Source organism: Halichoerus grypus, chromosome 7 (genome assembly GCF_964656455.1).
Source record: "Halichoerus grypus chromosome 7, mHalGry1.hap1.1, whole genome shotgun sequence".
In the NCBI taxonomy this organism is placed as follows: Eukaryota; Metazoa; Chordata; class Mammalia; order Carnivora; family Phocidae; genus Halichoerus; species Halichoerus grypus.
The window spans coordinates 56907118-56933883 of record NC_135718.1 but is presented as its reverse complement, the minus strand read 5'-3'; the positions used below and the strand labels follow the sequence as shown (position 1 = coordinate 56933883).

General features: G+C 35.5%; 1 protein-coding gene and 1 non-coding gene across 9 annotated transcripts in view; both read right to left on the bottom strand.

The window, feature by feature from the left end:
* The window catches only part of HERC4 (HECT and RLD domain containing E3 ubiquitin protein ligase 4), a 131342-nt gene that overhangs the window by 38894 nt on the left and 65682 nt on the right, over positions 1–26766 (bottom strand). For 6 of the 8 annotated variants that reach the window (XM_078077658.1, XM_078077655.1, XM_036113869.2 and 3 more), the window contains exons 9-15: positions 16168–16244; positions 15768–15892; positions 14725–14784; positions 14478–14589; positions 13790–13979; positions 12112–12284; positions 57–176 (exon numbers count right to left, since the gene is read on the bottom strand). In XM_078077658.1, coding sequence (XP_077933784.1) covers positions 57–176; positions 12112–12284; positions 13790–13979; positions 14478–14589; positions 14725–14784; positions 15768–15892; positions 16168–16244 — 857 coding nt within the window. Of the gene's footprint in view, positions 1–56; positions 177–11508; positions 11614–12111; positions 12285–13789; positions 13980–14477; positions 14590–14724; positions 14785–15767; positions 15893–16167; positions 16245–26766 lie in introns of those variants that run through there. The other 2 variants (XR_004924105.2, XM_078077656.1) reach the window with 2 other exon arrangements.
* On the bottom strand, positions 15026–15144 carry LOC118549464 (5S ribosomal RNA). Its single transcript, XR_004924106.1, has one exon. It is a non-coding gene; the product is annotated as a 5S ribosomal RNA (ribosomal RNA).

The window sequence follows — 26766 nt, the reverse complement described above, 5'->3', positions numbered from 1 at the left end:
CTGTGAGAATAAATGATACATAAAAATGAAATCATAAGATGCAATAGGAAACATACCATTCCATAGGCCTGCTGTTGGACCCAGTTGATATAATCATTCCTTATGTCTATCAATTCTTGTACTTCATGTATATAAAATTTATCATACTGTATAATCTGTCCCGATTTCTCATTTACCTACAAAAAAAAAAGTATAATCAACATTAAGTTTAACCAGTACCCAATACAGAGATTAAAAAATGTTTTAAATAGAAAGTCTTGAGATTCCTTAGCTAATTTTCTTTCTATAAAAAAAAAAAAATTACTGAGTACCTACTATATGCAAAATGTTAGTTAAGTGCTGTGTGAAACATAAAGATGTCTAAGATGGAATATCTGCATTTAGTACCTCAAAATCTACTAAAAAAAGAAAGATATTTCTGTAACCACCACATAATATGAGATATGTACCATTAAAGTATTTATGGTATATAAAAACTAGAATCTATAAGAACTTCAGCTTAGGGAATAGGAATTAAGTAATAATAATAGCTAATGCTTATTAAGTGTTACTCTGTACTGGCATCTGAATAAAACTAAGAGGTGACATTTGGGTAGGACACAAAAAATGAAGAGAGTACAAATTACCACCCTAGAAATTACTTACTAATTACAAAGGGAAAAACAAATCTTTGCAGTGAAGAGCACTACCTTAACCGAGTGATCAAACCAATCACCACCGATACTGAGACAATAAAATATAACGTTCCTGCTGATATAATGCAAAAGGAAGTACAGGCATCATCTATGAAGCAGAAAAACGTTTAACTTGAATCTAATCAAGCCTCCTGATCTAAATTCCAGTTCATAGGTAGTACAAGGGATAGAGGAACAAATTAAACATCACCATACAGAAACAATAAAATATTCTGATCATAGGACTTTCATAAGAAGACTGGCCAGGAATCTCCAAACAGTTAAGGGAATGGGATAAAAAAGCGGGGGTTGCTGTAAGTTAAAAGAGACATAGAGGTGTTCCGGTGCTGGATATAGCAGAGCTCCTTATGTCAGATTAACCTCCTGACAGTAACAATTATAAACTCTGGACAATATATAAAACCCCAACAATTTGAAAATACTGGAGATCAACCAAAAGTAAGCAGAAACAGGAAAGGACACAATCTTTGAAAGGAGCATGTGTGATAACATTTTTGCCCAAGGGAGTGCTTCCAAATCAGCATCAGGAGTAGGAGGTAAGAGCTCAAGCACAAAGCAGCAGTTTTACCAGACAGAAGAGGCAGATGTCACAAAGTGAGGCAGCAAATGTGGCAGACAATGAGGAATACAAATCCCAGAAAGGAATCCAGAGGGTGAAGCCAAAAAACCAGCATGCAAAGTCCTCCCACATCTTTACCTCTCTTTTTAATGTTTATTTGTTTGTTTGTTCGTTTGAGAGAGAGAGAGCAAGCGAGCAAGTAAGCACCAGCAGGGGGAGGTAGAGGGAGAAAGAGTCTGACTCCACTCCGGGCTTCATTCCAAGACCCCAGGATCATGACTTGAGCCAAAGGCAGCCGCTTAACTGACTGAGCCATCCAGGCGCCCCGCTTTGGCTAACCTCTCAAACCGTGAGTGCACAAGGTGAGACTTGGGGGAAAAAAAACACATCCCAGCAGAAAGCAGCAACTGGGAGGCTACTCTTAGAAGTAGACTTCAAGACAAGCATTTCTAGAGAAAAAAAATGCACATTTGATAAGCATAATGATAAAAGGATTGATTTGTCAAGAAGTCATGTAACATTCCAAATTAACAGTGCTTCAAAATACATGGAGAATTGACACAATTTGTTGCTAATTTTAACACCCCTCTCTTGATTACTGATAGAAAAAAATAGACGAAACCACCAAGCACCAAAGATCTGAACAATTTCAACCAACTTGAATTCACCATAATAGAATATCCCACCCAATAATTGTACACAGAATGTTCACTAAAATACTAAAATATCATGGACCACAAAACAAGTCTTAATAAATAAATACATTTAAAGGAATCCAAGGTATAATGAAGTATGTTCTCTGACCACAATGGAATTAAACGAAAAGTCAGTAACTAAAAGATATTTGGAAAATCCTAGCACACAGGACTCTAAACTGTTAACACCTCTAAATAACCCAAAATGTCTCTTGAATCCATCAGAGTGCTAAAGCCATAAGATAATCAGGTAGTCTGAAACCCAAGGATTGACAGATAGTTCCAAAGAGAAACAAAATGCTAGAAAAAGGTCACCTGTGGCAAAGCAAGAAGAAGATACCACTTTCAAGCAAGCAGGGAAGAAGAAATTAGTTAACATTCTAAGAAACTGCTTATGGCTGAGTATGGAATAGCCTGACAGTATAAAACCCCTAGGTGCTCCAGACAGTTTGCATGCACTCATAGACTCTTTTCCACACACCTCCAATGGGTAGCCACGAGGATGACTGGAAACAGGGTAAAAGATCATGAGTCTCTCTCAGTGGTGCAAGGAATTGGCTGCTACCATGACAAAAAAAAAAAAAAAAAAAAGGCCTGCTACCCTGCCCAGTCGTAAATCACTGAGGAAGGAAGGTGAAGCAAATTCCATGCCTCATTGTTGGAGGAGGGTTTAAAAAACCCTCACCTCAATAGTCAGAAGGAATGGGGTAAGAACAGTCCCAAGCCTAGAATCTTCTATCAGTAGGACTAGAGGACCTGATAAGGGAGGGATCAGAAACTCTGAGAAAGTCCCACCTTAAGGTCCAAGCATACATAATCACCTAAGACCAATGCTATACAATAACAACAAAGAACATTTCCTGTGTCCACTCCTCTATTAACCTTGAAAGCACTGAGTTAACAAGCAAGACCAGTTCACCACTGAGGAGGGGGCAAGAGTGAGAAGAGAAACCCCTCTATCAAGCAGGCATACAGAGCAGAATACAAACACTGAGAAAAAAACTGACACTTCACCTCTGCCCTACATCTCAGGCAGCATTAGAGGAATCTGAGGCCTCTGGTACAATGAAGATAACTATAGCAAAATAAAAACTCAATCCCAGTTTAACTCCTGACTAGACTGACTTAAGTCCCCACATTAGCCACACAGAAGAGATGTACCCATTTATAGGCTTTAAATCTCTTTACTTCAGCCTTTACTATTTTATGGACAATCAAAAATTATGAGACATATGAAAAAGCAAACAAGAAAAACAAAACAATCAAACAGAAACCACACACAAAAAAGTCTAGAGGCACAGCAATCAACAGAGCCAGACTCAAAGATAATTCAGATGTTGGAGCAAGAAGACAAGAGGCTTTAGGAAAATATTTTGAACTTAATGAAAATAAAAACACAACATATCAAAATTTGTGGGATGCTGGTCAAACAGGGCATAGAAGAAAACAGCATTAAATGATCATGTTAGAAAAAAAAGGTCTAAAACCAATGATCTAAGCCTCTGTTTCAAGGATGTAAAAATGATGATCAAATTAAGGACAAATCAAGTAGAGAAAAGGATATAAAGAACAGAAATTGATGAAAGAGAAAAAAACATGAGAAAAACCAATGAAAGCAAACATGTTTTAATGAAAATATCAATAAATATTGTTGAAAGACTCTGAGAAAGACGGAGAAGACACAAATTACCACTACCAGGAATGAAAAAGGGGGCATCACCATACAGACATACATAAACATCACCACATGGACTTACCAAAACTGACTCAAGAAGAAACAGAAAACATGAATTATACTCTATTTTTAAAATTTAATATGACATTTTAAAATTTCCCAAAAGAAAATTCCAGGTTAAGATAGTTTCACTATCTAACATTTAAGGAAGAAATAATACCAATCTTAAACTCAGAAAAGAGAGAAAGAGGGATTATTTCTTAATTCATTTTATGAAGTTAGAGTAACCTTGATAGTAAAAGTCAATGACAATATGAGAAACAAAAATTATCAGATCAACATCCTTTATGAATATAGACATAAAACTTTCAATAAAATATTAGCAAATTAAGCCCTATAATATATATATAAAGTATAACATACAATGCCCAACTGGAATCCAAGGAATGCAAGGCTCAAATATCAATGAATTTCACTATGTTTCAGAAAAAAGGCAGGAAAGAAAAAAAAAGGGCTTGTTCATCTCAACAGATGCACAGAAAAACATCTAACAAAATTCAGCAACTCTTCATAATAAACACTCTAAGCGAAACAGGAATAGAAGGGGACTTCTTCAAACAGATAAAGCCCATCTAAAAAAAAACACATTTTACAGCTACCATCATACTTATTGATAAAATATTGAATGCTTTCTTTCTAAGACTAGGAACTAGGCAAGGATGTCCACTGCAACCATTAATAGTCAACATCGTACTAGAAGTCTTAGTCAATAAGGGAAGAAAATAACATGCTTGTGTACATCAAAAATCCAAATGAATCTGTAAGAGAATTACTGAAACTAATAAATTAATTTACCAAGGTCACAGAGTACAAGGCCAATACACAAAACACAAGTGAATTTCTCCATACTAGCAATAAACAATTGGAAAATAAAAAAAAATTAAATTTCATTTACAATAGCAACAACAAAATATTTAGGAATAATTTTTTTTTTTTTAAGATTTTATTTATTTATTTGAGAGAGAGAGAGAGACAGCGAGAGAGGGAACACAAGCAGAGGGAGTGGGAGAGGGAGAAGCAGGCTTCCCGCTGAGCAGGGAGTCTGACGCAGGGCTCGATCCCAGGACTCTGGGATCATGACCTGAGCCAAAGGCAGACGCTTAACGACTGAGCCACCCAGGGACCCCTAGGAATAAATTTAACAAAAGATGTGTAAGACCTCAGAACTGCAAAACATTGCTGACAGAAAACAGAGACCCAAATATATAAAGATACATACTTTGTTCACAAATAGTAAAAGACAGATAAGACTCAATAAATGTAAAAAAAAAAAAAAAGAAAAAAAAGGAAAAGAAATTTGACTGGACTCAAGTTTTTTAAAAAGCAGCAATACAAAAATTTTTTTGGTAAAACAGAAGAAATCTGAATATGCCTGGATAGTCAGGTAGATGATATTACAGAATTACAGTTAATTTCCTTAAGAAAAATAATAGTATTGCTGTTATATAGGAAAATGCCCAAGAAGAAGAATGCTGAGGTGGTATCAGGATTTACTTTCAAACAACAAGAAAGAAGTATATACACACACATATGGAAAAGCAAATGTGACAGCATATTAACAATTACTGAATCTAGAATGGAGGGCATGTACATATCTATTTCATTTGTCTTTCAATGTTTCTTTATATATAAAGATATTCAAAATAAAAATTGAAGAGTAAAGTGAATGAAAAGGATTTCAAAAGAAAGTTTGAGGAAGAAAATTCTAGGCAAATAGCATGAGCTAAAAGAAAAATTTCAGAGGGAAATTAGGTTTTGGAGTCAATAAATTGATAGAACCAGTGATATTTTATTAAAATTTTCTGTTGATGGTGTGAAATGTAGTCAAAAATAAGTACAGAGGCTAGTGGTAGGGAAATAAATCAAGATATTAAAGACTCAAGATTTCTAGATAATAAGAAAGAATGCAGAGGCTGTGGTAGCTAACTGATACGAGTCAAAGCCAACTTCAAAATTCAAGCATGAAGAACTGAAAAACAAATGCTGGCAACACAAACAAGGATAAGTCAGGAAAAGATGACAGTTTTGGTAGGAGAGGAGAGCTGGGAAGGATGAGAAATTTGGTATTAAATCATTTTTTATATTAAAATGATGGCAAGAGAAAGGTCTGCCTAAAACACGTAACTGAGAACATTTTCCTTAAAGGAGACAAAGCTGTGGCAGGAGGTGAGACAGAGGTAGAAAGTAAAACAAAAAGGGCCAAATACAGACCACTAAGAAAGATGCCACATTTAGGAGAAGAAAATATGACATCAAAAGAAACAATCTGATCTAACATACAAACTAAATAAAACTAGCTAAATATCCTATAAAATGTAACAAAACTAGTTGTTTATAATTTTAAAAAATAACTAAACCAACTAAGCAGCATTCAAAAAGGAACAAAAGAAATCATTTAGTAGAGGTATAAATCTATGAGACAATGCTTGTGTCCAAACAGGTGCTCTATAACCATGAGATGAATGAATGGACAAATAAAATGAGTAACAGATATATATACATATATATCTATATATATCTATATAGTTCGTGCTTCTAATGACACTTAACATTTTCACTGAAATGCAAATTTTACCTTAAAATCCACCCAGATGTTATGTTCCACAAATATAACAACATTATGGACCATGTACTAAATAGACGTCATGTACATTACCTCATTTAATTTTTAAAATAACCCTATGGGGGCGCCTGGGTGGCTCAGTCGTTAAGCGTCTGCCTTCGGCTCAGGTCATGGTCCCAGGGTCCTGGGATCGAGCCCCACATCGGGCTCCCCGCTCAGTGGGAAGCCTGCTTCTCTCTCTCCCACTCCCCCTGATTGTGTTCCCTCTCTCGCTGTGTCTCTATCAAATAAATAAATAAAATCTTTAAAAAAAAAAATAAATAAAATAAAATAAAATAAAATAACCCTATGAAATAGATGCTGTTATTATCATATAGATGAATATACTAAGGCTTAGAGTTCAAGAATCTTAACCAAGGTCACATAGCTAAGAGCCAGAAATCTAACACAGCCCTCTGTAATACACATGCATTTTTTCTTAATAAACATGCATTTTTGGGGCACTTAGGTGGCTAAGTCAGTTAAGCGCTGACTCTTGATTTTGGCTCAAGTCATGATCTCAGGGTCGTGAGATGCAGCCTGAGTGGGGCTCCGTGGTTAGCGCAGAGTCTGCTTGAGATTCTCTCCCTTTGCCCCTCCCCATGCACATGCGCATGCTCTCTAATAAATAAAATCTTTAAAAAAAATGCATTCTTAATTCACTATATGACAATTTTATTCAATATATGTTCATATATATATGAATACATATGAATATGACTATTTGCATAAATAAGTGTGTGCAACATATATTTAGAATATATATAGAAACATATTTTTTTCTTTCTGTTAATGTTTAAAAGCTGGCTAAGTCAGAAGAGTATGTGACTCTCAATCCTGGGGTCATGAGTCTGAGCCCCACACTGGGTGCAGAGATTACTTAAAAATAAATAAGTAAGCTTTGTTTTATTATTATTTTTAAAAGATTTTATTCATTTGACAAAGGGTGGGAGGAGAGAGCAAGCACAAGCAGGGGGAGCGGCACGCAGAGGGATACATTAGTATTATTGCCTAAAATATACAAAATAAAATCTATTTGTTTGATCGTAACACTTTTATTTCACATTTTCATTACTGTTTAGTGTTCTGGTTTATAAACCTCAGTTCAGAGGTAGTTTATGTTAAGTATATATGTGTGCCTTATCTGGGATCATGACCAGAGCCAAAGGCAGCCAGTTAACCGACTGAGCCACACAGGTACCCCAATAAATAAACGTTAAAGAATTTTTTTAAATAAATAAAACTGTCATCAAGTACAACCAATGCTTGATCCTGTGGTCTACTCTTAAGGGAACAAATAACCCAGTTTAAGAAGCACACGTTAATAATGATGTGTTCATATCCGACTCTTGATTTTGGCTTAGGTCATGATTTCAGGGTCATGGAACCAAGGCCCACACTGGGCTCTACATTCAGTGGGGAGTCTTGCCTGAGATTCTCTCCCTTTCCTTTTCCTTCCCCACTCTCCCCACCACGCGCTAGCATGTGCATGCATACTCTCTCAGATAAATAAATAAATCTTTAAAAAAAAATAATGCTGCTGTCATTTCAAAGTTGATACTTTTAATCCCTCTATTTGGTGACAAAAGCACTCTGAGCTCTTTTTTTCACTGTTTGATTAAATTTCTATCTGTGGTCAGGAAACACATTTGGGAGAAACTGACCAGAGTAAAACCACTATTCCTGGCTTTCAAACAAAACAAAGATATTTAATTTATATATGGAGATCAAAACCTTCATCTTAGAGCAGGGGTCAGCAAACTATAGCCTGTGAGCGAAATCCTGCCCACAGACTGTTTTTGTAAATAATTTACTGGAAAGTAGCCATGCCCATCCATCTACATACTGTCTGCAGCACAGTTGAGAACTTTTTTTTTTTTTTTTGAGAGTTGAGTAATTTCAAGAGAAACCATATGGCTTGTAAAGTATAAAATATTACTACCTCGCCCTTTACAGGTAAAATTTGCAGGCCCTTGCCCTAGCATCTTTTGCCAAGCTCTGTCTACTAATAAATAAAACATACACAATAATTACACAAAAAACTCTTTGGCCTTTCCCTCTCTAATATTTATGTTTATAAACATACACACCAACTTTTAATCACATTGGATTCTAAAATTTAGTGGGTCCTGTACGAAATGCTTCACATCTCACTGACCAATATATATTTTTATCTTAAATATTTTAGATTTTAAAAGGTAAACTGTAGTTTCCTTCACCAATAGCAACGAATGTTTGCAGTTTGTATATCCTGCAGATAGATCTGTTTTTGAAAAGAAGTGCTATGTTAGAATAAAAAACAATTCAGAAACCAGTTCTGGTTCAAAAACAGCCAAATATCAAATTTACACTAGGGGGGAAATTATGGCTGATACTTAATTCAGTCACAATGATTTAACAACTGAAGAGAAAATCAGTTAACACTGCTTTTAAAAACAGGGAAATTAAGAGACTGAACAAGAAGACTGATCTAAAAGACCTCATACATATATATATTTACATATAAAATCAACAGTTTTAAAATATATATATATAAATACATTTGTATGGTAAATAACATTGACATTATTTTGTCCAGGAAGCCTTCATTTATTCTTCAGAGTATGAGCCCTCTTATATGTTCTCACAGCACCCTTAATTTTCCTTAATCTTGCACTTACCATGCTTTATAACACAAATGCTTATTTATTTGTATGTATATAACTGCTCTACATTTATAATCTCAACAAGGGCAGAAATCACATCTTTTCTTTATCACTGCATCCCTAATGTCTAATACAATGATAAGAACATAGTAGGCACTCAGTAAATATTTGTGAAATGAATAAAAAAGAAATCACAAGTTCAAAACAACCTATACATTAGTATTATTGCCTAAAATATACAAAATAAAATCTATATATGTTTGATCATAACACTTTTATTTCACATTTTCATTACTGTTTAGTATTCTGGTTTATAAACCTCAGTTCAGAGGTAGTATATGTTAAATATATATGTGTGCCTTATCTGGTTTATTTAGGGGTTCTTTACCAAAAAAAATTTTTTTTTGAAAATCACTGATTTAGAAGATTAGCATGATATGTAGCAATTAGGCAAGAGAGACCAAGTCAGTCTTCTCTTTCGGCATCTCAGTATCTCTACAATGTACTGTGTCAAAACTCAAAAACTACTAAATAACTGAACGACTTGCCAATAAACTCATTATCTGGTAATATATCCATTCCTGACAGCAAGTACCAAAGCTATCTTTCTTATAATACCATTTGGAACACTGGGAGTGATTTTTAACTTAAAAGCTTTTGAAAGGACATGACATAAGGGAGGAACCAGTCATCCACATATCCTGAAATGATTAGTAAACACACGGTCCAATTCTCCAGTTCCTAATCCTTGACCAGTAGGTCAAGAAGGCAATCATTGAGGAAACTTCTAATTTTCAACCATGGAGCAGAGAGAAGGAATATATTCACAGTTGTCATACAGAAGGTGTCTTTGACAATACAAGTTTCTGATAAGCAACTTGGGTTTCACTAAAAATGAAAATGAATCAAATATCCACAAATATCTATTTATGGCAGATTAAGACCAAGGAAAGTTTTCTTCAAAGTAAGGAGTAGGAGAAAGATAAGTGATTGCCCTAAGGACTCCCAGTAAGAGATGCTTCAGACATTAATAACATTATCATTCTGCTTTTGAGTATGTAACAACTTCAAACAACAACCCAGTTTCCTCATAACCCAATAAATCAAATTGAAAGTAGCCATTTCCCATCCAAATGGTGGTAGTGGTGGTAACAAAATCAGTGCCTTATGAATGTAGAATTACATATATTATATAATTTGAATAATACATTAATCCTGGGAAACTATCAGGGCCAGTATTTTAATCCTTTTTTTATAGATAATTAATTCTCCACTTACATATATGATAAAGAGAAAGACTTGTTCAAAATTACACTGATAGGAAGCAGCAAAAATGGTCTTTTAACAATAAAATGCTATCTGCAATTGTGTAAGTATGAACCTCTAGATCTAGGGGCATAAAATAAAAACAAACCCCTTTCTAAACATGTTCTATTACCATACTCACTAAGAGAAGTACATTAAAAATGGCAGGGACTTTGGAAGTAGATTTGTATTTGTATTTCAACTCTGTTATTTACTGGTTTATGACCTTTGACATTTAGATTAGGGGGCAAGATATAAACTATACAGAGTTTAAGAAGTTAAATGAAGACTATATGTCAAGTTCTCACGTGAATTAATGTACAAGGGAGGTTCTAATCTTGGCCACTGTTAAAATTATTTCCTCTTCCCTTTTAGCCAGCAAGAACATCAGATCCTAGTATCTAGCATGGCTCCATCAAAAAGGTCTCTGGAGACGGAGCCCCATAGGGTTCTATCTCAGTACAAGTTGAGGCTTCTGAGCTAGGCAAAGAGCTTAAGTTACTTGCTCAAGTTCAGTCTTTATGAAAAAAAAGTTCAATTTCCCCTCCTTCTCCCACCTTCCCTTTAACTTGTGGTAAAAGATACAGCTAAGGAAACAATTATTTTTTAAAGGAGTAATAAAGACAAGCAGATAAAGAAGTGAGAGAGTGAATAATTATTTGGCAATAGGGTCCAGCTGACAAAGGATGGTTCACTGAAGTAACAGGAAAACAGAGTCCAGAGGAAAGAAAAAAAATCTAATTAATCTCTTGAATCCTAGACAAAAGGCATACAGAAAAGTAGAGCCTCATCCTATGAAGATAGAGGATCTTAACAGCAGTTTATTGCAGAATCCAATTAACCCTAAAATTCTGCAAGAAAGCCTTGTTTTGGGAAAGGCAAAAGACAGAATGACTTGTTTCCCCATGGAAAGAAATTGCAATCATCTCTTCAATTATAATAAGAGAAATGACTATTTTACTAGGAATCTTGAACATACTCAATACCAAAGAAAAAAGTAAATTCAAGAAGTTTAACTGAGGAAATACCCAGGAACCTCACTAAAAGAGTAAGAAGGATTATCTCTTTTATCCCTTAACATTTACCTTAGTACTAGGCAAGAAGGGTCTGAAAATGCTAAAGAAGCTAAGTAAGGAGAGGAAACTAAAGATTAAAGGTTCGAATGGGTTTTTTAGTGATTCTAGAGATAAGAAACATATGCTTCTCCCTTAGGTCATGTCTCCCAAAATAGCTTCTCAAGAATACCAAATGGCATAACAGAGATATACCTACCAGCTGTCAGGGATGTCTCAAATCCATCTTTAATGAAACAGCTGAGACTCTACTTCTTCATATAACTTTGAACTGCTACAAGTGTAAAGGGTACTATTTCTTACACTGGGAAGAAGGGCAGGAAAGAACAATAGGCAAATTAATGAATTATATATGGTTCCAATTTCAAGTTAGTCGTTTGTTTCACGTGGAATGTTCTCCTTTGATTGAAACCATTAGTACCCAATAACAAAAGAACTTGAGTTTAAATATTCATAATCACAACTAGGATGCAATCTCTCTCATATAATAACCACTTATCAATAACAAAAATCATATTTAAACTAACAAATTATGTTCTTCACAAGGAAATGTAAGAATTCTAATTCATTAGTATGCTATTGTTCTGCCCAACTACAGACAAGTTACCTACAAATGCCTAACAAAGTCAAGTAAGACCAAAACTCCGAAGTATTATTTTTTTAAGAAAAATTTAGATAACTCTGCTAAATATCTGTAATCTATATCTCTTATGCTAACCTAAATCTATAATATTAATGTTAAAATAAATATCATCAACCTGTTAGGCAGCAACAAGGAAAATAAAAGAACTATTGGACATACCCTATGCAATATTTCTAAAACCTTTAATGCAGTATGAAGAAAATTGTTGAAAATTCTTCTTTCAGAAGGGGGAATGCCGATCTTGTAGAGTTTCAAAAGATGTACCACAACTTCCTTAAAAAGTTCTACAATCTTGAGGAATAGTGGAGGTTCAAGTACTGACCACCAGTTTTCTGTTATTAAAGGGTGAACATACAAATAAAATGAATTTTTTTTTTAAATCACAGTTTTCAAAATCATACAAGACTTTTCTTCTAAAAGCAGTAGTCTTAACCCTTTCAAAATCCCAGGAAGATCCATATAACACAGTATTTTATGTAACATTTCTAGGGTTTATAGACACCATCCTACTCTCAAAGAATGCTGTTCTAAAAGCTCTCAGAAGCAAAAATAAAGAAAGGTCTACTGAATTTATTTCTTGGCTTCCTACATTATATTAAAAACTCACTACTATATCTAACATTAAATCGGTTACTAAAAAGTGCTTTGGGGGTGGGTGAGCTCACCTGGCTAGCTCAACAGGAAGAGCATGTGACTCTTGATCTCAAGGTCAGGAGTTTGAGAACCATGTTGGGTGTACAGATTACTAAAAACAATAAACTTAAAAAAAACCACACCACATCTTTTTTTTAAAAAAAAGTGCTTTGAAAATTAGAATTTTAATTTTTAAAGATTCTAAAATCCCAATATTTAGGGATCTTTCCAAGTTATATCTTTCAACTTAACATAAAGTTGAAATATTGTGAAGTACCACCTTTAAAATGCAAGGTAATCCTAAAAATTGGATACTGAGAACAATGTAAAGTATTAACATGTCTGTTCTTCCCCACAATCACTATTTGTTTGTAGTTATTAACTACAAATACCATAATCTTATGAAGCAGGCAGAAATACAAAAACTCTGACAACATGGAAGCAATACTCTTGTGAGTCCCTGCTTCACTCTTATTCACTAATTATCTCAGAATTGAGGATTCTACTCTTTGCTTGCTTACTACCCTCTGCTCACGCTCAGCCTAAAACTTTTTGTACTGATTTTATGACTTCTATATATCTTAGCTTCACAAACCTATAAATTCTATCAGGAACCCATTCTATTGGGTTAAATGTAGCAAACAAACTATAATGGCCAGGAGACAGAGATGAAATCCATACAAATTAAAAAATTAAAGTGAGAAAAGTTTAGGCCAAAAAATTACAGTAGACAGAGACAGAACAATAAAATCAGATTAGTGGTAGAATCTCTTCTACATGGAGAGAAATAATATCAAACAGGGGAAATTAGCAAGTGAGAGATATACAAGGCAAAGAGTTAAGAGAGTTCAAAGAGGATTTAATACCCATGTTTGTTCAGTTTTAATTGTTCCTCCACCTTTACTTCTTTAATAAGCAAGACCAAGGGGATGAGGGAGGGGAATACAGAAAATAGTTGTTATCTTTCCTGATATGGTCTCTGCTGTTGTGTTTGATTAAAATTTTAATATTTAACATGCTTTGCCTCTAACAACCAGCATGACTAGAAAAAAGCAATATAAGAAAAACAGGTTTATTCTTCTGTAAGACACTGTCAAATAAGCAGGGTAGCAAAATTTCAGACAGCAAAAAAAAATTAAAAACTTATTAGCATTTTCATTTAAAGAGAAAAAGTTACGAAAGAAAAAAAGACTAAAATTCTTACCAAGTACTTTCAATGGTGCCTTTTCTAGGTTCACAAGAGCTGTACCAAAGGGAATTGCTATTGTTGTGAAATTGTTGGAATCACTCATCAGGGGGCATTCTGGTAGAGTAAGATAAAACCTCAATGCTTCAACATCAGGTAAGGAGCTAGTCAGTTTAGGAATAAGATTCTTTTCCAAACTAGCTGCCACCTATATTTTGACAAAAAGTAAAACCTACTTTATTTAAAATGAATGTACTTTCCAAAAAGAAGAAGAAAAATCATAAACACAGCAAACATGAAATGGTGAAAAAAATGTATCTTAAAATGAATCAATGAATGTACTTTGAAGCACAGTGAAAATTAATGCCTAAGCACTGCTAAGAGCATTTTAAAAATATTGTGTGTAAGTCTCAATTTAAACTCTCTATAGCTATACCTATATAAACCAACACGGTAATGTTAAGTATTAAAGGTCTACTCAAACATCTGGAGAGATTTACAGATATTTGATAGCTAAACCGTAAATTCTTTAAAATAAAACCTTATTTTAATTCTTATATTAGCTTACATAAAAAATCATAGAAACCACATCACAATGAAACATTTGAAACTATAAAGTTAATTAGGCTATAAATACACAAAATAACATGGAATATAAAGTTCAACAGGCTACATAACACAAATATAAAATACTTTAAGAACAAACCTGCTGAGATATCTGAGGATGATCAGGTTGTATAAGTTTGTGGAATAAAAGCCTAGCAGCATTCATATCAACCCCTGAAAATTTGGTGCCTGTTCTATAGTGATCATCATTGCTATTAAAGAAAAAAACAGAAAAAGAAGAGAGAGAGAAGGAAAATAATAAAGCCTTAAAGTTATTTCACTTATTTAATATATTACTTACTACAATAAATTTTAAAAATTCCGTATACCAAAGAATTACCACTTACCTAACAGCTAGAAAACTTCCATTTAGACAACCAGAGGAAGAAAACGTTCCATCTATTTCACTAAAAAGAAAGTTAAAAGTCCCCAAATCACAAAATGAGAAATCTACTGTTCACTTTTTTTAATCAAAATATTTAATATAATATTTAATGCCACAGATCACTCCTCTAACCAATACTCAACCAGTATAAATCAAAATTTTATAAATTACTAAATTACTAAGGATTAAAGTAATACAGCTTACCCTAGACTTTCTCAAATTCATCAGACTAATCCTATGTTCGTCCTTTCTTTTTTTTTTAAAGCCTACAGCACCCGGTATTCCCAGGCGGTCTCCCATCCAAGTACTAACCAGGCCCGACCCTGCTTAGCTTCCGAAATCAAATGAGATCAGGGGCATTCAGGGTGGTATGACTACAGACACAAATCTGATGTTGCTAAAAAAATTTTTTTTTACATAAACATACACATTTAATTTTCTTAACTATACATGATGGTAAATCTAATGTAGGATGTTATTTTTTTTGAAGTCCACTCTTCAGCTTTTAAGAAAAATTTTAATTTGGGAAAACAATCTATCATTAAAAAACAGCTTCTCAGATACAGTCCCTCATCCCCAAAACCAGTGCCACCTGCAGTAACAGAAAACTCTAACTACTAAACAAGTTCATCTATAAGCAAAATATTCAAGAAAGATTTAATACTTAAGTCTTTTAGGGAGTATAAAAGTTAAAAGACAGTGAACACTAGGAAGCTAGAAGTAACATTATTTTAAACCCAATCCTAAAGTGATTGTGTTTAATATTTTAAGTTATCATTTAATATTATGGATATGAAAGAATTACAACATATATAAATTCAGATGAGATCTCTTAAAATATCCATTATTATAGAAATTCTAGACATTTAAACTTATGATTTTTTTTTTTTTGGTGAGTGATATTAATAAAATATTTATTAAAATAAAAACTTCTAAGTACCAGATAGCACTACCATGGAGGTAAAAGGTTGTGTTTGTGTTGTGTAGGTAAAATGTTTTTCTTACTTGGCTATCTCCACAGGCAACCTTCCAGAGGGGTAGCTCAGCCATTTTTGAATTAGAGCTTCATTCAGAGTCCAGATCTGCTTTGAAGGATCAGGACATCTAAAGTCATCTGGTGGTCCACAGTTCTAAATTTAAAATAAGTAGATTAGCCAGAGAGAAGATATATATGTAACTTATACCAAGACATGTTTCCACTATGTATTTAGGTTTTTTTTAACAGAGTATATCTCTACTAAATACCTGAAACAATACTTATCAACTAGATCAGAAAAATTCTGTAGACTTGGGGGCAAAAAAATTTAAGGCAATTACTTTGTAACATACAAAGAACATTAATATGGGCTTTAAAAATTCTTCAAAGTTATTTGAGCTCAGTAATTATTTGTATGACTACTATTACCTGGCGATTAGAATAATGTGAAAAGCTTTGATCTCCCCCCGAGAAAATTCTTTTCACACAGAAATATTCTTCAGAATCTGTAATAAAAATAAGATGTAAATAAATTTAAGATTTATATGACATTTTCAGAGCATCAAATATGCTACTGGATTTTCTCTTAATAATCTAACTCAATTAAACCTCCCATTCAGCATTCAATGATATAAAATGACTTGGAATATTTTGATTACTATGGAAATGAGATTGACCAAGTGACACACATTGAATAATTCCATAAGCATAAACAGCACTTGGTAAGTTTGCCAAGTCTTTCTTCTAGCTTACACAAAAAGGTGCTGTTTTCTAGTCTATGTCTTTTTTATCTCAATATATTTTACTTTAAACTGAAGATGATGTAAAAGTGAATGAAGGGTATAAAAGACAGCTCAGAAGAAAATAAAAATTAAGAATATTCATTTTTTTAAAATGATAACAAATGTTAAAACTTCTTGAGTAAAATACTTGATAATGCAAAATTATTTTCATAATATAGCTGTACAAAAGTAAGATGACACACACAGCTCTTCACTGGCAACTATTTTATCAATAAAACCCAAATCCACTGCCTGGGTGGCAGAGTCAGTTAAGCTCCAACTCTAGGTTTCCGTTCAGGTTGTGATCTCGAGCCCTATGTCAGGCTCTGTGCTCTGCTCTCAGTGGGAGTCTTCTTAAGACTCTCCCTCTGCACCTCCCTCCACCCCTCTCTCTCTCAAAAAAAAGAAACCTTAAAAAAAAAATCCAGTTCAAAAAAATTAATAAGCAAATTTAGTAGCAGTAAAATTAAGACAATAAAGTTCTTTTTCAAAAAGATATTTGATGCCTCTTCCTTTCTTTTTTTTTTTTGCTTCTCAAAATGGAAAGAGTATTATCAAAAGTACTGCGGGGAGCAGGTGAGAGTACTGCTTGGCTAGTACTTAGAGGTATCACATACCAAAATATCAAAGCCCAATATTGTAACCTAAGGCTCATTATTTCCAAATATAATACATTTCTGTCATCCTACTCCTGACCCCCACACCACCCTTTAGTTTACTAGTTCTTTACCTTGTATTATTTGTGACCATGGCTGCTACAGAATTATACATTCTTAAGGAAGGACCACATCTTAATTTCCTTGATTATTCCTTACTACCAAGCACAATGTTTTATTTGCAAAAGAACTCATTAAATATTCGTTAACATCAATATATAATGTGAAGTAATATTTACGTAGCTTAGAACATACTAAGAACCTCAGAATTCAGAACATTAACATGACTAAATTTTTCACAAGTACCAAGAATGCTCTAGATCAAAAATAACTTTTAAGAACAGATTAATGGGTAAATCTAAAACATTAAATAATGATTCCACTTAAAATCTTTTCTCTACATCATTTCCACAAATCTAAATGAAACTGTTCGCTTCCTTAAAAGATTTAGCAGGATGTTATTCATTTATCCCTAAAATGTGATTCTGCTCTCTATAAATAATCAAGAAGGATGAGTACAGCACATGAATAGGTTTCTTGGGAATATGAGGAAGGTACCAAAAATTATTTTTCTTAATTTCCTTTTAATCCTACTCCAAAAAGTTTACATAATCTAGTTATCTGTCTTACACAGCTTCTTGCAGACTGAATTTTGCTAATTGTATCCTTAAGGTTTCTCCTCACATTTTTCTTGGTCTTCTGTACTTCCTGTAAATTGGTAGTTGGATCTAGAAAGGCTTTAATTAAAGTCTGATAGCTTCAACAAAACTATTACAAGGTGGTAGTGGGGGCTGTTCTTCTATCAGGAAGCACATAATGTGTGGCTGGGTTCCTTTCTGCAATGTTAGGAACCACTGACGCTCAGTGCTTAGACTATTAATTCACTGTGGGTTGAAAAATGATGATATGCGAACATTACTTCCTCATCTTGCAGCTGGCCCATTAGCTTCCCAAACTACAGAGTTTGTTACCCTGTAATAGGAAAAAATTAACTCTTGATCTTTACCATTTATTTGCTCTTCTCTTGCCTTTTAAACTTGCATTTCTTTGATACTAAAGAGGATAATAATTTTTCTTTCTTTTTTAAAATATTTTATTTATTTATTTGACAGAGAGAGAGAGCACAAGCAGGCAAAGCAGCAGGCAGAGGGAGAGTGGAAAAGCAGGCTCTCCGCTGGGGCTCGATCCCAGAACTCTGGGATCATGACCTGAGCCAAAGGCAGACACTTAACCGACTGAGCCACCCAGGCGCCCCAATAATAATTTTTCTTAAAGATTTATTTATTTATTTTAGAGAAAAAGAGAGTGCATGAGCAGGAGGAGGGGGAGAGAATCTCAGGAGATTCCCCGCCGAGTGTGGGGCCTCACACGGGGCTGATCTCACAACCCCGAGATCATGACCTGAGCCAAAATCAAGACTGACTGAGCCACCCAGGTGCTCCAAGAGGGTAATAATTTTTGCATGAGTTTTAGTAACATGAATTTCCTCTTTGAGCATTTCCATTAATTTCCTTTAACTATTAAGTGTGTTAATGTTTGTCTTATTTATTTATTAGGTGTCTCCCTGTTTTTCTCACCAATATGTATGAGCACTTTGGATATTCAGGCTAATTAATCCTAGGCTGTATTTGCTACAACAATTTTTCTTTTTCTTTTTTTTTTTTTTTAAGATTTTATTTATTTGCGAGAGAGACAATGACAGACAGAGAGCATGAGAGGGAGGAGAGTCAGAGGGAGAAGCAGACTCCCTGCTGAGCAGGGAGCCTGATGTGGGACTCGATCCCAGGACTCCAGGATCATGACCTGAGCCGAAGGCAGTCGCTTAACCAACTGAGCCACCCAGGCGCCCTACAACAATTTTTCTTAAATAATTATTTAATTTTGACTCACAGAAGATTTGTTTTTCCATTTAATCAAATGTATTTATCTCTTCCTTTATAAAGACTTTCATTGCCATAATGCTGAGAAAGGCTTTCCCATTTCATGTGTGTGTGTGTGTGTGTGTGTGTGTGTGTGTGTTTTTAAAGTAATCTCTCCACCCAAGGTGGGGCTCCAACTCACAACCTCAATACCAAGAGTCACATGCTCTTTCGACTGAGGCAGCCAGGAGCCCCAAGGCTTTTCCCATGTTTGAATCAGAGAATTATTTTCTTAAGAACTTTTAAACATTTAATTCTTTAATCCTTTATACCTTAGTGTTATAAACTATTAGGTTATATATATAACTCAGGTTAGGATCTAAACTGACCTTTTCTCCCCAATTTTCACGTGCTGAGTAATCCTCCCTTCTCAGATTAGTGATGCCTTGTTTTAAAGTTATGAAAAGGCACTACCTCTTCCACCTATAACCACAATGCTAAAAAATACTGACACTCTTCTCTACCAAAGTGTTCTCTCAAAGTCCTTGAGAATATATATCTCCAAGAACAATTACCAAGGAACTAGAGTTTGAATTTGAAATAAAATTTATATACAATGTAAGTTATATATACACCTTATAGAATATTATATTCTTATATAAGGTATAACATACCTTATATAGGGTGTGTGTGTATATATACACACTTATATAGGGTATAATATAATATAAATATTATATACAATACCTACATGGAATTCCCCTTCCTCCAGACTTTCCATTAAATTCTAATGATCTGAATATCTATGTATATACCAATAATCTGATTTGTTATAGTTTTATATAGTACATATTGTCATATCTAGGAGGGCTATTTCACATTCTCCTTGCTCTTTACAAAATACTTTTTACATTGTAAGAAAAAATTGTGAAGACTTTGAAACAGGGCTCCCTGCCGACCAATACTAAGCCCTGATTAAAGCATCCTTCAGGAATTGCTGAAAGGTGTTACTGAGCTACCTACTATTCTGTAAATTGTACTTCTATTTAGGAGCAGTACTGACAGAGATACAACAATGTACGTGTTCTTTTTTTTTTTTTTTTTTTAAAGATTTTAGGGACTCCTGGGTGGCTCAGTCAATTAAGCGTCTGCCTTCGTCTCAGGTCATGACCCTGGGGCCCTGGGATCGAGTCCCACATCGGGCTCCTTGCTCGGCAGGGAGTCTGCTTCTCCCTCTGCCTGCCGCTCCCCCTGCTTGCGCTCTCTCTCTCTCTCAATAAATAAATAAAATCTTTTTTTATAAAGATTTTATTTATTTGCCAGAGAGAGAAAGAGCATGCATACAAGCAGGGGGCGTGGCAGAGGGAGAGGCAGGCTCCCCACTGAGCAGGGAGCCCAATGCAGGTTCAATCCCAGGACCCTGGGATCAGGACCTGCGCAGAAAGCAGACGCTTAACCAACTAAGCCACCCAGGTGCCCCCTTTTTTGTTTTTTTTTTAAAGATTTATTTATTTTAGAGAGAGAAGCACACAGAGCTGGGGGAACAGCAGGGGGACCTTCAAGTAGATTCCCCACTGAGCGTGGAGCCCAATGCAGGGCTCAATTCCAGGACCCTGAGATCATGACTTGAGCCAAAATCAAGAGTTGGATGCTTGACCAACTGAGTCACCCAACACCCCTAAAACTACAAAAATTTTAAAATACTGACTCATTTAAAGATGAGCAATAATGAACGTACTACATGTTAACAAAGATAACATCTTAGTATTAATACGAAAGCCATTTTGATTTCATGGACCTTCTGCGACAACACCACCATCCTGAAGCAAGTCTGTTTGCTTTAGAATATGAAAGAAGATAAATGAAGACAATGGAGCAAGTGAATTTTATTTGCCTTGGTTTATATTTGACTCTGAAAAGAAGCTATAAAATGTGTTAACATCTTAGCAAATTTCATTCAATTTTGAAGGGTGTGCTCCTATGGTTTAATGACTAATGCCTTCACCTATGATATAAAATGTTATTCTTTACTTTTTTGTGTAATCTGCTGGACAGCAAAAATTCTGTGTCTTATTAGAATAATCTTCGATACTTTGTTGACTTTATTGTCTTTCATTATTTAAGGGGGAAAAAAAACAAATGTTCCTCAGTTTTGAAAGAGCTAAAAGTTCTTTTCAATCTCATTACCCTCTACATTTATTTTGAAATCTTTTACTGTCACTTTGATAAAATAGGTAACCAAGTATTGTTTCTAGCATCTAATAGTTGTATCTTAATAAAGAGTTCAAATTTCCTCTATTTCTTTGATTTTTGCCTTCCTTATTATGGATTCAATTGTTTCCCCAAAATTCGTATGTTGAAGTCTTAACCCCAGTAATTCAGAATATAACTGTATTTACAGACAGAGCCTTTAAAGAGGTGATGAAGGTAAAATGAAGCTGTCAGGGTACCTGGTGTCCTTATTATAAGAGGAAAAGACATCAGCGATTCATACACACAGAGAAAAGGCCATGTGAGGACACAGAAAAAGGCAGCCATCGCTAGCCAAGGAGAGAGGCCTCAGAAGAAACCAAACTCCTGACATGACACCTTGATCATGGACTTCTAGCCTCCAGAACTTTGAGGAAATAAATTTCTGTTCTTTAAGCCACCCAGCTTGTGGTATTTTTTATGGCAGCTCTAGCAAACGAACATGATTTGCAAAATCATGTCCTAAACAGAAAAATAAAACTTCTAAGATACCTTTTACGAAAATATCTTTGAGATTTTCCAGACAGGCCTTGGAGAATTATAAAGGTTGTTCTTTTATTATACAAGAAGAGATGCGAGAAATACAGGTTTGTTTGATGTGTTACTATTTCAAGAGTTGCACTGGGAAGAGTTGTCAAATCAGAAAAGATACTTAATCTTCCCGAAGTTAAATTTATATGGTAAAATGTAATTAATATAAACATTTCAAAAATTGTCTTATGGGAAGTCCCTGGGGATTTGTCAATATCCTTGTTTTCCATATGTTTAAATATGAAGTAAAACACTATTCAAAACTCTTATGAAATTGTTCTTATTTTCCTGTATTTATCAAAGTTCTGGTCCTATTTTCAATTATTATTTAACTGTTATTTTAAACATTTTGTGGTATATTCTTACTGCTTTAATTCACATCTAGTTATCTCCTTGGTTTGCAAATGGGATGTATTTCAGACTTACCCACCAAGTCTTATAAAAAATACTGATGTCTGACTTACTGAATTGCTTCCCTTGATATTCTTAGTGTTATTCCTGGTACATTAGGTCTCAGGATTATCATGTTACATCTCAACATTTTTTCATCTATAAAAAGTTAGAGTCCTCTATATTTATGAATCAGATGTTAAGAGTCACTGTCTTCTTTAAGAACAAGCTTAATCATCTTTAGAAATGTGTTTTGCATGCCACAGACACAACCAAATATCCCTGTCAGCCATATTATTCCTATAATGAACCCTCTTCAGATCTTTCCATTTTACAATTATCAGCAATAGACTAGTCACAGTCATTTTAAGCCTGTCATCTATTGATTTTACTCTAATACTTACCTGAAGTCTCTCCTATAAACTCTGGTACAGGCCAGAGTTTGTGTTTTCAAAAAAGAAGGACATCTCAGAGGCATGCAAAAAGGACTGTACTATGTATATGAAACCATTTATACTTCACAGAATAGACACTTAGGCACAGGCTTCTGAGGAAACACAACTCAGAAAACTTTCAGAACATACCCGTGGATTGCATTAGAATTACTCATAATTTTTTTAAAGTTGCTAAGTAGTTTTATGAAATTTCTCATTAGAACACCTTACACTGGAATGAATGAACTGATGAAGAAAAATTTATTGTGGTTATCTGTTTAGAATAATGTTTAATTTTGTTTTAATGTTCTGTTTTTTGGATATATAAGGGAACTATTTGTCCTTCTTCTAAAGATATCTAATTCACAACAATTTTGTAAATTCTGCTTTGTTAAAAATGAAACATTTAAAAATGGTACTTCCCTCTGCCTCACTTCAGCTTGCCAGTATCTCCCGGAGAGGAGCTTGTACCCTGGTCTGGCATCCCAGTTTTTGTGGCTGCTGCCCAGGAAGCACCTCTAGGTGCTCTGGGGGCCAGTGGGGTTTATGCTCACAGGTCTCACAGGACTGTAATCAACAGAAAAAGTTCTTAAACAGCTACCACCCCTAGGGTACAGCAAGAGACAACAGATGAAGATGCCCAATCTTTCTGTGAGAGTCCCATTAGCTTATCTCTGTAGCTGTGGCCTGAGAGGCAGGCTTCTAATTAAACACAGGTCTAAGGGCCTACTGTAATCCTCCCTAGAGACCTCAGAAGGAGGGTCTTATCTCTGTGCTCTCCCTCTGCCACACGCCAGAGCACCATTATTTCCCCTCAGGGGAAATGTAGACACATCTGGCCCTGGTTTTTGTGGCTGCCACCTAGTGGATACCCCCTGATTGCCTGGTTCTGGTGGACTGCGGGACTTGCATTCCTGGGACCGGGTTCCCATGGGCTGTAAAAATCAAAGAGAGAGTTCTTGGTTGGCTACCACCCCCCAGTCACAGCACAAACAGCAGACTGAAATACACCCCCAGTCTTTCTGTGAAAAAGGCCTACTTGCATGTCCTGGAGCTTCGACCTTAGGGGCAGGCTTCTGGTTTAGCATACATCTATCGACTTACTAAGGTGATCTCTGGGGACTAAGGCTAGCAGATGCCTTCTTTGCCCTGTCCTCTGCATTACTACAAGTCACTGCTATCTCCTGGAGTGGAGCTTGGACCATTGTCTGGTGTCCTGATTTTCATGGCTGCTGCCCAGGGGACCCCTCTAGGCTCTCTGGTGGCTAGTGGGACTTCCACTTGTGGTCCCACAGGACCATATATATTTGCATACTTTAAAAGCTGCTGCCTGAGAGTCTGGCTTCCAATCAGCCTGAATCTAGGTGCTGCCTGAGATCCTCCCATTTGGGACACCCACAGGCCTTGGCACACCCTCAATTAGTGGGAGCCACAAAAAATAAAAGACTGCTTGGACAATCACAAAGGTCTGAGAGACAACCAAGAGCTAGGGCAGGGTTGAACTATATTACAAAGCTCTAATAATCAAAATAGTATGGTATTGGCATAAAAACAGACACTTAGATCCATGGAACAGAATAGAGAAGCCAGAAATAAACCCACAAATATATGGTCAATTTATGACAAAGGAGCCAAGAATATACAATGGGAAAAGGACAATCTCTTTAATAGATGGTGTTGGAAAACCTGGACAGCCAATATGCAAAAGAATAAAATTGGACAACTATCTTACCCCATAAACACTAACTCAAAATGGATTAAAGACTTGAATGTTATGACCAGAAATCATAAAACTCCTGGAAGAAAACATAGGCAGTAGTTGACATCAATCTTAGAGATGATTTTTTGGGTTTGACACCAAAAGCAAAGACAAGAAAAACTAAAAAGCTTCTGCACAGCAAAGGAAACCATCAACAAAATGAAAAGGCAACCTGTGGAATGGAAGAAAATATTTGCAAATGATATATTTGATAAGGGATTAATATCCAAAATAAATAAAGAACTCATAAAACTCAAAAAGGCAAATAATCTGATTAAAAATGGACGGAAGATCTGAATAAACATTTCTCCAAGGAAGACATACAGATGACCAACAGGTACATGAAAAGGTGCTCAACATCACTAATCATCAAAGAAAAGCAAATCAAAAACACACTGAGATATCACCTGTAAGACTGGCTACTATAAAAAACACAGGAAATAATAAGTGCTGGTGAAAATGTGGAGTAAAGGGAACCTTTGTGCACTGTTGGTGGGAATATAAATTAGTACAGCCACTATAGAAAATGGTATGAAAATTCCTTAAAAAAATTAAAAATAGAACTACCATGCAATCCAGCAATTCTACTTCTGTGTATTTATCCAAAGAAAATGAAAAAAACAAACTTGAGAATATATATGCACCCCCATGTTCCCTGCAGCATTATTTACAATACCTAAGACATGGAAGCAACCTAAGTGTCCATCGATAGATGAATGGTTAAAGAAAATGTGATACACACACACACAGGAATATTATTTAGTCATAAAAAAGAAGGAAATCTTGCCATTTGTTACAACATGTATGAACCTTGAAGGTATTAGGATAAGTGAAATAAGTCAGAGAAAGGCAAATACTGTATGATCTCACTTACTTCTATGTGGAATCTCAGAAAAAAAAAAAGCTCATAGATATAGGGAACAAATCGGTGATTGCCAGAGGTAAGGCGGGTGGGAGGGTGGACAAGATGGGTGACAGGGGTCAAAAGGTATAAATCTGGACACAGATCCACAGAGAGAGAGAATGCCATGTGAAGATGAAGGCAGTGATCTACTAGCCAGGAAATGCCAAAGATTGCCAGCAAACCACCAGAGGCTAGGAGAGACACATGGAACAGAGGCTCCCTTATAGCCCTCAGAAGAAAGTAATCCTGGGGTGCCTGGGTGGCACAGTTGGCTGTGTTTTTGGCTCAGATCATGATCTCACGTTGGACTCTCTGCTTCTCCCTCTCCCTCTGCCCCTCCCCACCCAACTCTGCTTGTGCATGCTCTCTCTCAAATAAGTAAATAAAATCTTAAAAAAAGAAGAAGAAGAAACCCTGCTTTTTCTTGGATTTCTAGCCTCCAGAACTGAGTCAATAAATTTGTGTTGTTCAAGCTACTCAGTTTGTGGTATTTTGTTACAGCAGCCCTAGAACACTAACACAGTTGTCCAAACTTTATACATTCTAAAGAAAGGTCTGCCCTATGCCAAACTCCAAGGGCATAATCCCAAAGTCTGGAGTATCCTGTTAAGAATGTTTTTGTTTACCTGTGACCTTGAGGCCACATCAGATAGTTTATGCTAACAACGTGATTTATGGTGGGGGCCATGGGCTTCACCTCTGAAGGGACTGAGCTAATTAAATTCACATTTAAATGGGGCACCTGGGTGGCTCAGTTGGTTGAATATCTGACTCTCTTGGTTTCGGCTTATGTCATGATCTCATGGGTCATGAGATCAACCCCTGTGTCAGGCTCCGTGCTCAGCAGGGAGTCTGTTTGAAGACTCTTTCCCTCTGCTTCTCCCCATACTCTCTCTCTCTCTGAAATAAATAAAACTTAAAAAAATTTAAATTCACATTTAACTAGTTTTTATCCTACACAGCCTTAATATAGTGCAAAATAATTATCAACCATTATATATATGACACACACATATATATAATTTGTGGTAAAATATACATAAAATTTCCCATTTTACTGCACATCTATAAACAGAAAAAATGACCAATGGAAGGTAGGAACTGTGGAGAGTTGATTTATGGGAGAAAAAGGCCCCTGGCACGGCATAGGGCAGGGAGCCCTAGTGGTGGAGTGGGTAGTGAGAGACAAGGGGAGAGAGAAAGAGTTTGGGGAGGGGAAAGGAGTGAAAACACACAGAGGACTGTACAAGAGAAATGTTCCCCAAAACCACTGACTAGAAATAAGGAGAGGGTTTCAATACTGCCAGTTTTTTATAAACAGCAGAGCGCAGAGTTTGAAGTTTTGGAGGTCAGTGCCATAGCCAGGGTTGCCTGGCAGCACTCCGGGAGGGAAGCAGCCGGGGCCACAGGAGCAGGCAGAGTAGTCTGAGGATCTCCTGGGTTGCACAGGGAGAAACGGTTCC